Source organism: Musca autumnalis, unplaced genomic scaffold (assembly GCF_047663935.1).
Source record: "Musca autumnalis isolate F117 unplaced genomic scaffold, ASM4766393v1 scaffold_4, whole genome shotgun sequence".
Taxonomy (NCBI): Eukaryota; Metazoa; Arthropoda; class Insecta; order Diptera; family Muscidae; genus Musca; species Musca autumnalis.
In genome coordinates this window covers 23551894-23565320 of record NW_027411977.1, presented here as the reverse complement: position 1 = coordinate 23565320, position 13427 = coordinate 23551894, and the positions used below count along the sequence as shown (strand labels likewise).

Below are 13427 nucleotides of genomic sequence, written 5' to 3'. Positions count from 1 at the left end.
TCCATAAGCTTTCAAACGATACCCACCTTTCGGTTTGGAACAAAAATATCTGTTTTGGTTCCAAAAATGTATTTGTTTTGTTCAAACATTGTAATCCAAATCCAAAAATACCATCTTTTGTTCCAAACATAGAAAACAAAACAACTTTCGAATTTCCGCAATGTTGTAAAAATCGTTAACAATACCGATTGTAGGAACTATCATAATCTAATTTTGTTTACAAAAAGTATTGTCAACCCAGAAAACCAGCCCAGAAATTTTTGATTTGAGTGTATATACTTCTCATATACACTTTTCGCATAACTTGGATATAAATGTCGCGTATAATATTGCAATCATTGATGAACACAATACATGGTTTGCTGCATTGGTTGACAACTACAAACAAAAAGCCACAAGCACCCACCACAACATAAGGAATAATTAAACACCATAACAAACTCCGGTATAACACCAAACCTCAAAGCACAATGAAGATAAAAGAATGAAACAAAACAGAAACAAATAAAAACAAGAGTCTCCTTGTTGGTATACATACACACAAAAACAAAGATAAAGGCATCATGTCATACAAACAAAACTCACCATAATTGTTTTTTTTCAACACAACATCGAATAGCGAGAGAAGAGAAAAAATTGTCGAAGAAAAGAGAGAACTATTGTCCAGTTGACAAAAACAATTTTTGGATTTAACAAAACCCAATTGTTGGAATCACAATACTACATTTGGAATTTAACAATATCTTTACAATACATATTTTGCTCTTCGAATATTGTTGGATCAATCATATTTTTTTCTCTGCGTGTAGAACCAGGTTATAAATCTAGTTTTTCGGATCAAATGACCGCCGAACCGGATCCGCCGCCCGTGAATATTATACATTTCCGTAATCAGCGCAATAAACCCCATAATAATATAATTGTTCCACAAACATCCCATGGATGGGACAAGGGAAACTTCTCTCGTATCAATGAGTGCACCCCGATTCATATTAGCTCAGTGATATGGGACCTACAGTTTATCGCCGAGTCCGAACGGCGTGTCTAAGACACCACTTTTGAAGAGAAGTTTTACATGGCTGAAATACTCAGGAAATGTCGCCAACATTACTGAGAGGTATTCGAACCAACGAACTTAAGTGTGCAAGGCGGGTGTGCATACCATTGCACCACGGTGGCAGCCAAACAGGCAACAAACCCCATCTTTTGACAAAAATTCAAAAAATCGGAGAGTTTTCGTTGAGCTCTTTCCCGTTAAGCTTTCGATTACACATGTGGGTGGAATTTTTTAAAGATAGATATAGTTTTGCACTTCAAGGAAACATAACTTTTTTGGGGGGACTCCGGTTAATTTAGCCGTTTCATCTGAATATGTGCTTATTTCCCTTATAAGTGCATATAAATGGTGCGTTTTTAGAACCGCTATATCTCAAGAATGGTTCCTTTTAGGTGAAAAATATTAAGAACAAACATGTAGAGAATTTTTCTGGCTACAAGACTTGCTCTAGTCAGCTTTTATATCCTCAGTATTTGTGCTAACGAGGTTATATACACTTTCATACGGGCAAAATGTACCTCATCGAAATAATGGTTTAGCAATGTCCGCCAGTCTGTCTGTCTGGTTGGCTGGAGCGCACGATAACTCTCGAACGGATCTACCGATTCGGTCCAAAATTTGACTTTCGTAAAATTTTGTCCAAACTTAGTTCAAGTTCGAAGATGGGTTATAGCGGTCCACTCCTTCCGGTACTTTCCCAACAAAAGTTCGAAAATGTTCGATAACTCTTGAAGGAAGTAACCGATGTGGTCCATAATTTGCATATCGTAAAATTTCTACCAGACTTAGATGAGGCTCCAATATGGACTCAATCGGTCCACTCGTACGGGTACCTCCCACACAAAATTTTGGAAAAGTTCGCTTTATTAACTGCTCTCAAATCGCTTTGATTTTTGTTGTAACAACATGTATTAACTGCCCCCATAAGACGGTACAAATTTCATCTGGAGCAAGAAAATAGCATAAAAGGTGCAAAAAAAGCCCTAGTACACCGTGTGTAGTGGTTGGTGTGCAAGATAACTCTCGAACGGATCTGCCAATTCTGTCCAAAATATGGCCTTCGTAATATTTTGTTCAAACTTAGTTTAAGTTCGAAGATAACCCATATCGGTGCACTCCTTCAGGTACCTCCCCCACAAAAGATCAACCAGTAGTAACCGATTTAATCCATACTTTGCACATCGTAACATTTCTACGAGATTTCGATTATGGACTATGTACGTCAACTGCTTCGGGTACCTCCCACACAAAATTTCGAATAAGTTCACTTTAAGACCTGCTCTCGAATCACTTTGATTTCTGTTGAAGCAACTTGCATTCGTTGCCTCAAGTACGACGGTAAATGTTTTTTTAAGGGGCAAGCATATAATTCATGACAAAATAGCCCGAAAGGTGTAAAAACCCCTATGGCGCCATATGTAATCGCTGGAGAAATCTCACGAACTGATCAACCGATTTGGTCCAAAATTTGGCCGTCATCATATTTTGTCCAAACTTAGTTATACCCTCAGCCTTTAGGCTAGAAAGGGTATATACACTTTGATACGACCAAAAATGTGTCTCATCGAAATAACGGTTTAAGACCCCAAGTATGTTTGGACGAAATTCGTTTCAGACAATTTGGAGTCGATTTAGCCATTTCTGTGCGTCTGTCTGGCTGATGCGCCCGACAACTCTCGAACAAGGTAATTCTCGCAGGGAGTTTCTGATTGGTGCAGACATTGCACATCATATTATATCATCCAGTCATGTATCAGGTTGGAATATGGACTATATCGGTCCACTCCTTCGGGTACCTCCCACACAAAATTCGGATAAAGTGAAGTTTAAGAGCTCCTCTAGGATCGTCTTGATTTTTTTTCAGCAGTTTGTCCTTGCAGTTCCCTTTACAACGGCACAATTTTTTTCTTGCGCAAGTTCATACTTCCTAAGATGTTGGCCTAAATGTTCCAAGAAACCTTGACCGCACCAACCAAAATGGCAAATCCGCAAGATAATTCTCGCAGGGAGTTTTCTGATTGGTGCAGACTTTGTACATCATATTATTTCATCCAGTCATGTATCAGGTTGGAATATGAACTATATCGGTCCACTCCTTCCGATACCTTTCACACAAAATTCGAAAAAAGGAAGTTTAAGAGCTCCTCTCGTTTTGATTCGCAGTAAGTCAATACTTCCTGAGAAAATGGTCCAAGCTCCGAAACCTTCCCGGCACATACTAAAATGGCTGTTGTGCAAGATAACTCTAAAATGGCATAATTAATGTGTTTGTTTCTTTTTTTTTGAGGGTTGGCTGAGGGTATATCTCCGTCAGCTCAGCTGACTGATACTTTTTTACTTGTTTCAGTTCGAATATGGGCAATAAGGTCCACAACTTCCGGTACTTCCTTCCAATATATAAAAAATGCCACTAAAATGGTATGAACGATATCTCTTAAAAGGGGCAACTAATGTGGTCCAAACTTTGGATCTCCTAATTTTTTTCCAAATTTAGTTTAACTTCTTAAATAGCCCATATTGATCTTCACCCCAGGGTACCTCCCCCACAAAAGTTCAACATTTGTGTCTAAGTACAGTTTTAGGTCTGTTCGAAGATCCTTTGGAAATGTATTCCGATGCTGTTCGTTGTGGTCCTATTTTACAGCCATATTATGTTTTTCGTGGACAAGTCCTGGCATACTGGTCCAAAAGTTATACGATGACCCACTGAAATGACTAGTGAGCGCGATATCTATCAAAAATATAATAATTGTTCCACAAACATCCCAGATGGGACAAGGGAGACTTCTCTCATATCAATGAGTGCACCCCGATTCATATTAGCTCAATGATATGGAACTTACTGTTTATCGCCGAGTCCGAACGGCGTGTCTTGCGACACCACTTTATAGAGAAGTTTTACATTGCTGAAATACTCAGGAAATGTCGCCAACATTACTGAGGGGTATTGTGCCACCGTTGAAAATGTTGATGTTGCCTGGCCTGGGAATCGAACCCATTGCATTGCACTACGGTGGCACCCAAATGTTGATGTTGCCTGGCCTGGGAATCGAACCCATTGCATTGCACTACGGTGGCACCCAATCGAAAATATATGACTCCCAAAATAAGATCCACTTCCATAATGGACTATGTCGATCGATTCGTTTAAGTACCTCCTCCGCAACACTTCTGAACTTTTATCCTAATCCACATTTTGTCGGCAAGCTAGAATGTCCAAAAACGGCCACAAAATTCTCAAAAATCCCTAAAATCATTCGACCTGTTCGTAGATTAATGTTTCAATTTACATAGGCTGAGGGTATAGATCTGTCGGCAATGTCGACTGATACTTTTTTTCAAGAGAAAAATCCTTAAATTTTTCTCTCCCCAAATAACTGTTTTTGCTTACATGGAATTAATGGGAACTTTTAGGACATTGCTTCTAATGACAAGCCCTAGCTCTCCACAAAAATTTAGCTTTGTGGGAATTTTTGCTATTTCAGTGGCTATTTTGAGTTTACTGCTAAGATCTTGAAAATAAAAATTCCCTATATTGTTGTTGTTGGTTGCTCTATAAAATGTTTACAAAATCGAGGACTATTGTGATCTTTTGTTGATCCTACGAATCTTTCAAATGCCCACATTTGTAATAACTCTCCATCTTCTTTTTTCTCATTTACAGTACCTCATCGTTCGACTTAAATCCTCGTCATTTTCCCAAAGATTTCCTCTGGGGAGTGGGGTCATCGTCATATCAAATAGAAGGCGGTTGGAATGCTGATGACAAGGGTGAATCAATATGGGATTATATGACCCACAATCATCCGGAGAAGATTGCTGATCGCTCCAATGGCGATATAAGTTCGGACAGTTATCATCAGGTGAGTATGGCCTTAAAAATCGCCAAACAAAAAATTGTAAATGTCAAGTGAAAATGACAAAATATCAGTCAAAGAAACAAAACAAACTTGCATTGAACTTGTCTTTGAGGCTAGAAAAAAGAGCCAAGAAAAAAATCATTGACCAGCAGTTAGCAGTTTGCCACCATTTCGTCATTTTTTTGCCATTTATTAGTGTTCAAAATAATATGTTTTTTTTTCTGCTATTGCTGCTGCCAACCAGTTAGCAGGTGGTGGTGCTGCTGGCATGCAAATTGATTCTTGTTGCTGTCGTTGTTGTTGTCGTCATTGATATGTAATTAATTTTGAGAAACAATAACAACAAATCGAAATAATTAAACAATAACTTGTTATATTAACCGTAAATCAGAAGCTTATCAAACAATGTTGGTTGGTAGGTTTGTCTAGCAACGGATTGATGGAGAATTCCTTTGAAAGGAGGTTACACAAAAGGAGATACATATCTAGTTACACTCAAAGGTATTTGTTAATAATTTCCACCAAACACGATGGCATTGTTCACAAAAATATTTATGATTAAATTAATCTAAATTAAGCATATCGTTTAATTGTTGAATTCTATCATGTCGGGTGTCAGTGTGGCTGCCTGGCTGGGGTGACAACATAATTGAATTGAATGCAATGAAAGCAAGAGAATGAAGTAGTGTTTTAGGTGTTGTTGGACATTAGGTTGAGGCAAAAACATTGTTTAAAAAATCCATGATTATGGTCACTGAAAATGGAGGGAGGCAAAAATATTGTTTAAAAAATCCACTCTTATGGTCACTGATAGTGGAGACAAAAATATTTTTTAAAAAATCCACGCATGGAAGAGGGAGGCAAAAATATTTTTTAAAAAATCCACGCAGGGAAGAGGGAGGCAAAAATATTTTTTAAAAAATCCACGCTTAGAAGAGGGAGGCAAAAATATTCTTTAAAAAATCCATGCATAGAGGAGGGAGGCAAAAATATTTTTTAAAAAATCCACGCTTAGAGGAGGGAGGCAAAAATATTTTTTAAAAAATCCACGCTTAGAGGAGGGAGGCAAAAATATTTTTTAAAAAATCCACGCTTAGAGGAGGGAGGCAAAAATATTTTTTAAAAAATCCACGCTTAGAGGAGGGAGGCAAAAATATTTTTTAAAAAATCCACGCTTAGAGGAGGGAGGCAAAAATATTTTTTAAAAAATCCACGCTTAGAGGAGGGAGGCAAAAATATTTTTTAAAAAATCCACGCTTAGAGGAGGGAAGCAAAAATATTTTTTAAAAAATCCACGCTCAGAGGAGGGAGGCAAAAATATTTTTTAAAAAATCCACGCTTAGAGGAGGGAGGCAAAAATATTTTTTTAAAAATCCACGCATAGAGAAGGGAGGCAAAAATATTTTTTAAAAAATCCACGCTTAGAGGAGGGAGGCAAAAATATTTTTTAAAAAATCCACGCTTAGAGGAGGGAGGCAAAAATATTTTTTAAAAAATCCACGCTTAGAGGAGGGAGGCAAAAATATTTTTTTAAAAAATCCACGCTTAGAGGAGGGAGGCAAAAATATTTTTTAAAAAATCCACGCTTAGAGGAGGGAGGCAAAAATATTTTTTAAAAAATCCACGCTCAGAGGAGGGAGGCAAAAATATTTTTTAAAAAATCCACGCTTAGAGGAGGGAGGCAAAAATATTTTTTAAAAAATCCACGCTTAGAGGAGGGAGGCAAAAATATTTTTTAAAAAATCCACGCTTAGAGGAGGGAGGCAAAAATATTTTTTAAAAAATCCACGCTTAGAGGAGGGAGGCAAAAATATTTTTTAAAAAATCCACGCTTAGAGGAGGGAGGCAAAAATATTTTTTAAAAAATCCACGCTTAGAGGAGGGAGGCAAAAATATTTTTTAAAAAATCCACGCTTAGAGGAGGGAGGCAAAAATATTTTTTAAAAAATCCACGCTTAGAGGAGGGAGGCAAAAATATTTTTTAAAAAATCCACGCTTAGAGGAGGGAGGCAAAAATATTTTTTAAAAAATCCACGCTTAGAGGAGGGAGGCAAAAATATTTTTTAAAAAATCCACGCTTAGAGGAGGGAGGCAAAAATATTTTTTAAAAAATCCACGCTTAGAGGAGGGAGGCAAAAATATTTTTTAAAAAATCCACGCTTAGAGGAGGGAGGCAAAAATATTTTTTAAAAAATCCACGCTTAGAGGAGGGAGGCAAAAATATTTTTTAAAAAATCCACGCTTAGAGGAGGGAGGCAAAAATATTTTTTAAAAAATCCACGCTTAGAGGAGGGAGGCAAAAATATTTTTTAAAAAATCCACGCTTAGAGGAGGGAGGCAAAAATATTTTTTAAAAAATCCACGCTTAGATGAGGGAGGCAAAAATATTTTTTAAAAAATCCACGCTTAGAGGAGGGAGGCAAAACTATTTTTTAAAAAATCCACGCTTAGAAGAGGGAGGCAAAAATATTTTTTAAAAAATCCACGCTTAGAAGAGGGAGGCAAAACTATTTTTTAAAAAATCCACGCTTAGAGGAGGGATGCAAAAATATTTTTTAAAAAATCCACGCTTAGAAGAGGGAGGCAAAAATATTTTTTAAAAAATCCACGCTTAGAGGAGGGATGCAAAAATATTTTTTAAAAAATCCAAGCTTAGAGGAGGGATGCAAAAATATTTTTTAAAAAATCCACGCTTAGAGGAGGGATGCAAAAATATTTTTTAAAAAATCCACGCTTAGAGGAGGAATGCAAAAATATTTTTTAAAAAATCCACGCTTAGAGGAGGGATGCAAAAATATTTTTTAAAAAATCCACGCTTAGAGGAGGAATGCAAAAATATTTTTTAAAAAATCCACGCTTAGAGGAGGGATGCAAAAATATTTTTTTAAAAAATCCACGCTTATGGTCACTGATAGTGGAGTTAGGCAAAAATATTGTTTAAAAAATCCACGCTTAGAGGAGTTAGGCAAAAATATTGTTTAAAAAATCCACGCTTAGAGGAGTTAGGCAAAAATATTGTTTAAAAAATCCACGCTTAGAGGAGTTAGGCAAAAATATTGTTTAAAAAATCCACGCTTAGAGGAGTTAGGCAAAAATATTGTTTAAAAAATCCACGCTTAGAGGAGTTAGGCAAAAATATTGTTTAAAAAATCCACGCTTAGAGGAGTTAGGCAAAAATATTGTTTAAAAAATCCACGCTTAGAGGAGTTAGGCAAAAATATTGTTTAAAAAATCCACGCTTAGAGGAGTTAGGCAAAAATATTGTTTAAAAAATCCACGCTTAGAGGAGTTAGGCAAAAATATTGTTTAAAAAATCCACGCTTAGAGGAGTTAGGCAAAAATATTGTTTAAAAAATCCACGCTTAGAGGAGTTAGGCAAAAATATTGTTTAAAAAATCCACGCTTAGAGGAGTTAGGCAAAAATATTGTTTAAAAAATCCACGCTTAGAGGAGTTAGGCAAAAATATTGTTTAAAAAATCCACGCTTAGAGGAGTTAGGCAAAAATATTGTTTAAAAAATCCACGCTTAGAGGAGTTAGGCAAAAATATTGTTTAAAAAATCCACGCTTAGAGGAGTTAGGCAAAAATATTGTTTAAAAAATCCACGCTTAGAGGAGTTAGGCAAAAATATTGTTTAAAAATCCACACTTATGGTCACTGATAGTGGAGGGAGACAAAAATATTGTTTAAAAAATCCACGCTTAGAGGAGTTAGGCAAAAATATTGTTTAAAAAATCCACACTTATGGTCACTGATAGTGGAGGGAGACAAAAATATTGTTTAAAAAATCCACGCTTAGAGGAGTTAGGCAAAAATATTGTTTAAAAAATCCACACTTATGGCCACTGATAGTGGAGGGAGACAAAAATATTGTTTAAAAAATCCACGCTTAGAGGAGTTAGGCAAAAATATTGTTTAAAAAATCCACGCTTAGAGGAGTTAGGCAAAAATATTGTTTAAAAAATTCACGCTTAGAGGAGTTAGGCAAAAATATTGTTTAAAAAATCCACGCTTAGAGGAGTTAGGCAAAAATATTTTTTAAAAATCCACGCTTAGAGGAGTTAGGCAAAAATATTGTTTAAAAAAATGCACGCTTAGAGGAGTTAGGCAAAAATATTGTTTAAAAAATCCACACTTATGGTCACTGATAGTGGAGGGAGACAAAAATATTGTTTAAAAAATCCACGCTTAGAGGAGTTAGGCAAAAATATTGTTTAAAAAATCCACACTTATGGTCACTGATAGTGGAGGGAGACAAAAATATTGTTTAAAAAATCCACGCTTAGAGGAGTTAGGCAAAAATATTGTTTAAAAAATCCACACTTATGGTCACTGATAGTGGAGGGAGACAAAAATATTGTTTAAAAAATCCACGCTTAGAGGAGTTAGGCAAAAATATTGTTTAAAAAATCCACACTTATGGTCACTGATAGTGGAGGGAGACAAAAATATTGTTTAAAAAATCCACGCTTAGAGGAGTTAGGCAAAAATATTGTTTAAAAAATCCACACTTATGGTCACTGATAGTGGAGGGAGACAAAAATATTGTTTAAAAAATCCACGCTTAGAGGAGTTAGGCAAAAATATTGTTTAAAAAATCCACACTTATGGTCACTGATAGTGGAGGGAGACAAAAATATTGTTTAAAAAATCCACACTTATGGTCACTGATAGTGGAGGGAGACAAAAATATTGTTTAAAAAATCCACGCTTAGAGGAGTTAGGCAAAAATATTGTTTAAAAAATCCACACTTATGGTCACTGATAGTGGAGGGAGACAAAAATATTGTTTAAAAAATCCACGCTTAGAGGAGTTAGGCAAAAATATTGTTTAAAAAATCCACACTTATGGTCACTGATAGTGGAGGGAGACAAAAATATTGTTTAAAAAATCCACGCTTAGAGGAGTTAGGCAAAAATATTGTTTAAAAAATCCACGCTTAGAGGAGTTAGGCAAAAATATTGTTTAAAAAATCCACGCTTAGAGGAGTTAGGCAAAAATATTGTTTAAAAAATCCACGCTTAGAGGAGTTAGGCAAAAATATTGTTTAAAAAATCCACGCTTAGAGGAGTTAGGCAAAAATATTGTTTAAAAAATCCACGCTTAGAGGAGTTAGGCAAAAATATTGTTTAAAAAATCCACGCTTAGAGGAGTTAGGCAAAAATATTGTTTAAAAAATCCACGCTTAGAGGAGTTAGGCAAAAATATTGTTTAAAAAATCCACGCTTAGAGGAGTTAGGCAAAAATATTGTTTAAAAAATCCACGCTTAGAGGAGTTAGGCAAAAATATTGTTTAAAAAATCCACGCTTAGAGGAGTTAGGCAAAAATATTGTTTAAAAAATCCACGCTTAGAGGAGTTAGGCAAAAATATTGTTTAAAAAATCCACGCTTAGAGGAGTTAGGCAAAAATATTGTTTAAAAAATCCACGCTTAGAGGAGGGAGGCAAAAATATTTTTTAAAAAATCCACGCTTAGAGGAGGGAGGCAAAAATATTTTTTAAAAAATCCACGCTTAGAGGAGGGAGGCAAAAATATTTTTTAAAAAATCCACGCTTAGAGGAGGGAGGCAAAAATATTTTTTAAAAAATCCACGCTTAGAGGAGGGAGGCAAAAATATTTTTTAAAAAATCCACGCTTAGAGGAGGGAGGCAAAAATATTTTTTAAAAAATCCACGCTTAGAGGAGGGAGGCAAAAATATTTTTTAAAAAATCCACGCTTAGAGGAGGGAGGCAAAAATATTTTTTAAAAAATCCACGCATAGAGGAGGGAGGCAAAAATATTGTTTAAAAAATCCACGCTTAGAGGAGTTAGGCAAAAATATTGTTTAAAAAATCCACGCTTAGAGGAGTTAGGCAAAAATATTGTTTAAAAAATCCACGCTTAGAGGAGTTAGGCAAAAATATTGTTTAAAAAATCCACGCTTAGAGGAGTTAGGCAAAAATATTGTTTAAAAAATCCACGCTTAGAGGAGTTAGGAAAAATATTGTTTAAAAAATCCACGCTTAGAGGAGTTAGGCAAAAATATTGTTTAAAAATCCACACTTATGGTCACTGATAGTGGAGGGAGACAAAAATATTGTTTAAAAAATCCACGCTTAGAGGAGTTAGGCAAAAATATTGTTTAAAAAATCCACACTTATGGTCACTGATAGTGGAGGGAGACAAAAATATTGTTTAAAAAATCCACGCTTAGAGGAGTTAGGCAAAAATATTGTTTAAAAAATCCACACTTATGGCCACTGATAGTGGAGGGAGACAAAAATATTGTTTAAAAAATCCACGCTTAGAGGAGTTAGGCAAAAATATTGTTTAAAAAATCCACGCTTAGAGGAGTTAGGCAAAAATATTGTTTAAAAAATTCACGCTTAGAGGAGTTAGGCAAAAATATTGTTTAAAAAATCCACGCTTAGAGGAGTTAGGCAAAAATATTGTTTAAAAATCCACACTTATGGTCACTGATAGTGGAGGGAGACAAAAATATTGTTTAAAAATCCACACTTATGGTCACTGATAGTGGAGGGAGACAAAAATATTGTTTAAAAAATCCACGCTTAGAGGAGTTAGGCAAAAATATTGTTTAAAAAATCCACACTTATGGTCACTGATAGTGGAGGGAGACAAAAATATTGTTTAAAAAATCCACGCTTAGAGGAGTTAGGCAAAAATATTGTTTAAAAAATCCACACTTATGGTCACTGATAGTGGAGGGAGACAAAAATATTGTTTAAAAAATCCACGCTTAGAGGAGTTAGGCAAAAATATTGTTTAAAAAATCCACACTTATGGTCACTGATAGTGGAGGGAGACAAAAATATTGTTTAAAAAATCCACGCTTAGAGGAGTTAGGCAAAAATATTGTTTAAAAAATCCACACTTATGGTCACTGATAGTGGAGGGAGACAAAAATATTGTTTAAAAAATCCACACTTATGGTCACTGATAGTGGAGGGAGACAAAAATATTGTTTAAAAAATCCACGCTTAGAGGAGTTAGGCAAAAATATTGTTTAAAAAATCCACACTTATGGTCACTGATAGTGGAGGGAGACAAAAATATTGTTTAAAAAATCCACGCTTAGAGGAGTTAGGCAAAAATATTGTTTAAAAAATCCACACTTATGGTCACTGATAGTGGAGGGAGACAAAAATATTGTTTAAAAAATCCACGCTTAGAGGAGTTAGGCAAAAATATTGTTTAAAAAATCCACGCTTAGAGGAGTTAGGCAAAAATATTGTTTAAAAAATCCACGCTTAGAGGAGTTAGGCAAAAATATTGTTTAAAAAATCCACGCTTAGAGGAGTTAGGCAAAAATATTGTTTAAAAAATCCACGCTTAGAGGAGTTAGGCAAAAATATTGTTTAAAAAATCCACGCTTAGAGGAGTTAGGCAAAAATATTGTTTAAAAAATCCACGCTTAGAGGAGTTAGGCAAAAATATTGTTTAAAAAATCCACGCTTAGAGGAGTTAGGCAAAAATATTGTTTAAAAAATCCACGCTTAGAGGAGTTAGGCAAAAATATTGTTTAAAAAATCCACGCTTAGAGGAGTTAGGCAAAAATATTGTTTAAAAAATCCACGCTTAGAGGAGTTAGGCAAAAATATTGTTTAAAAAATCCACGCTTAGAGGAGGGAGGCAAAAATATTTTTTAAAAAATCCACGCTTAGAGGAGGGAGGCAAAAATATTTTTTAAAAAATCCACGCTTAGAGGAGGGAGGCAAAAATATTTTTTAAAAAATCCACGCTTATAGGAGGGAGGCAAAAATATTTTTTAAAAAATCCACGCTTAGAGGAGGGAGGCAAAAATATTTTTTAAAAAATCCACGCTTAGAGGAGGGAGGCAAAAATATTTTTTAAAAAATCCACGCTTAGAGGAGGGAGGCAAAAATATTTTTTAAAAAATCCACGCTTAGATGAGGGAGGCAAAAATATTTTTTAAAAAATCCACGCTTAGAGGAGGGATGCAAAAATATTTTTTAAAAAATCCACGCTTAGAGGAGGGAGGCAAAACTATTTTTTAAAAAATCCACGCTTAGAGGAGGGATGCAAAAATATTTTTTAAAAAATCCACGCTTAGAGGAGGGATGCAAAAATATTTTTTAAAAAATCCACGCTTAGAGGAGGGATGCAAAAATATTTTTTAAAAAATCCAAGCTTAGAGGAGGGATGCAAAAATATTTTTTAAAAAATCCACGCTTAGAGGAGGGATGCAAAAATATTTTTTAAAAAATCCACGCTTAGAGGAGGAATGCAAAAATATTTTTTAAAAAATCCACGCTTAGAGGAGGGATGCAAAAATATTTTTTTAAAAAATCCACGCTTATGGTCACTGATAGTGGAGTTAGGCAAAAATATTGTTTAAAAAATCCACGCTTAGAGGAGTTAGGCAAAAATATTGTTTAAAAAATCCACGCTTAGAGGAGTTAGGCAAAAATATTGTTTAAAAAATCCACGCTTAGAGGAGTTAGGCAAAAATATTGTTTAAAAAATCCACGCTTAGAGGAGTTAGG

The 13427-nt window shown here is 35.1% G+C and overlaps 1 protein-coding gene across 2 annotated transcripts in view; it reads left to right on the top strand.

Moving 5' to 3' along the window:
* The window catches only part of LOC141403572 (myrosinase 1), a 94893-nt gene that overhangs the window by 54040 nt on the left and 27426 nt on the right, over nt 1-13427 (top strand). For both annotated transcript variants that reach the window (XM_073986176.1, XM_073986175.1), the window contains exon 2: nt 4722-4920. In XM_073986176.1, coding sequence (XP_073842277.1) covers nt 4849-4920 — 72 coding nt within the window. In that variant the 5' untranslated portion in view covers nt 4722-4848. The remainder of the gene's footprint in view (nt 1-4721; nt 4921-13427) is intronic.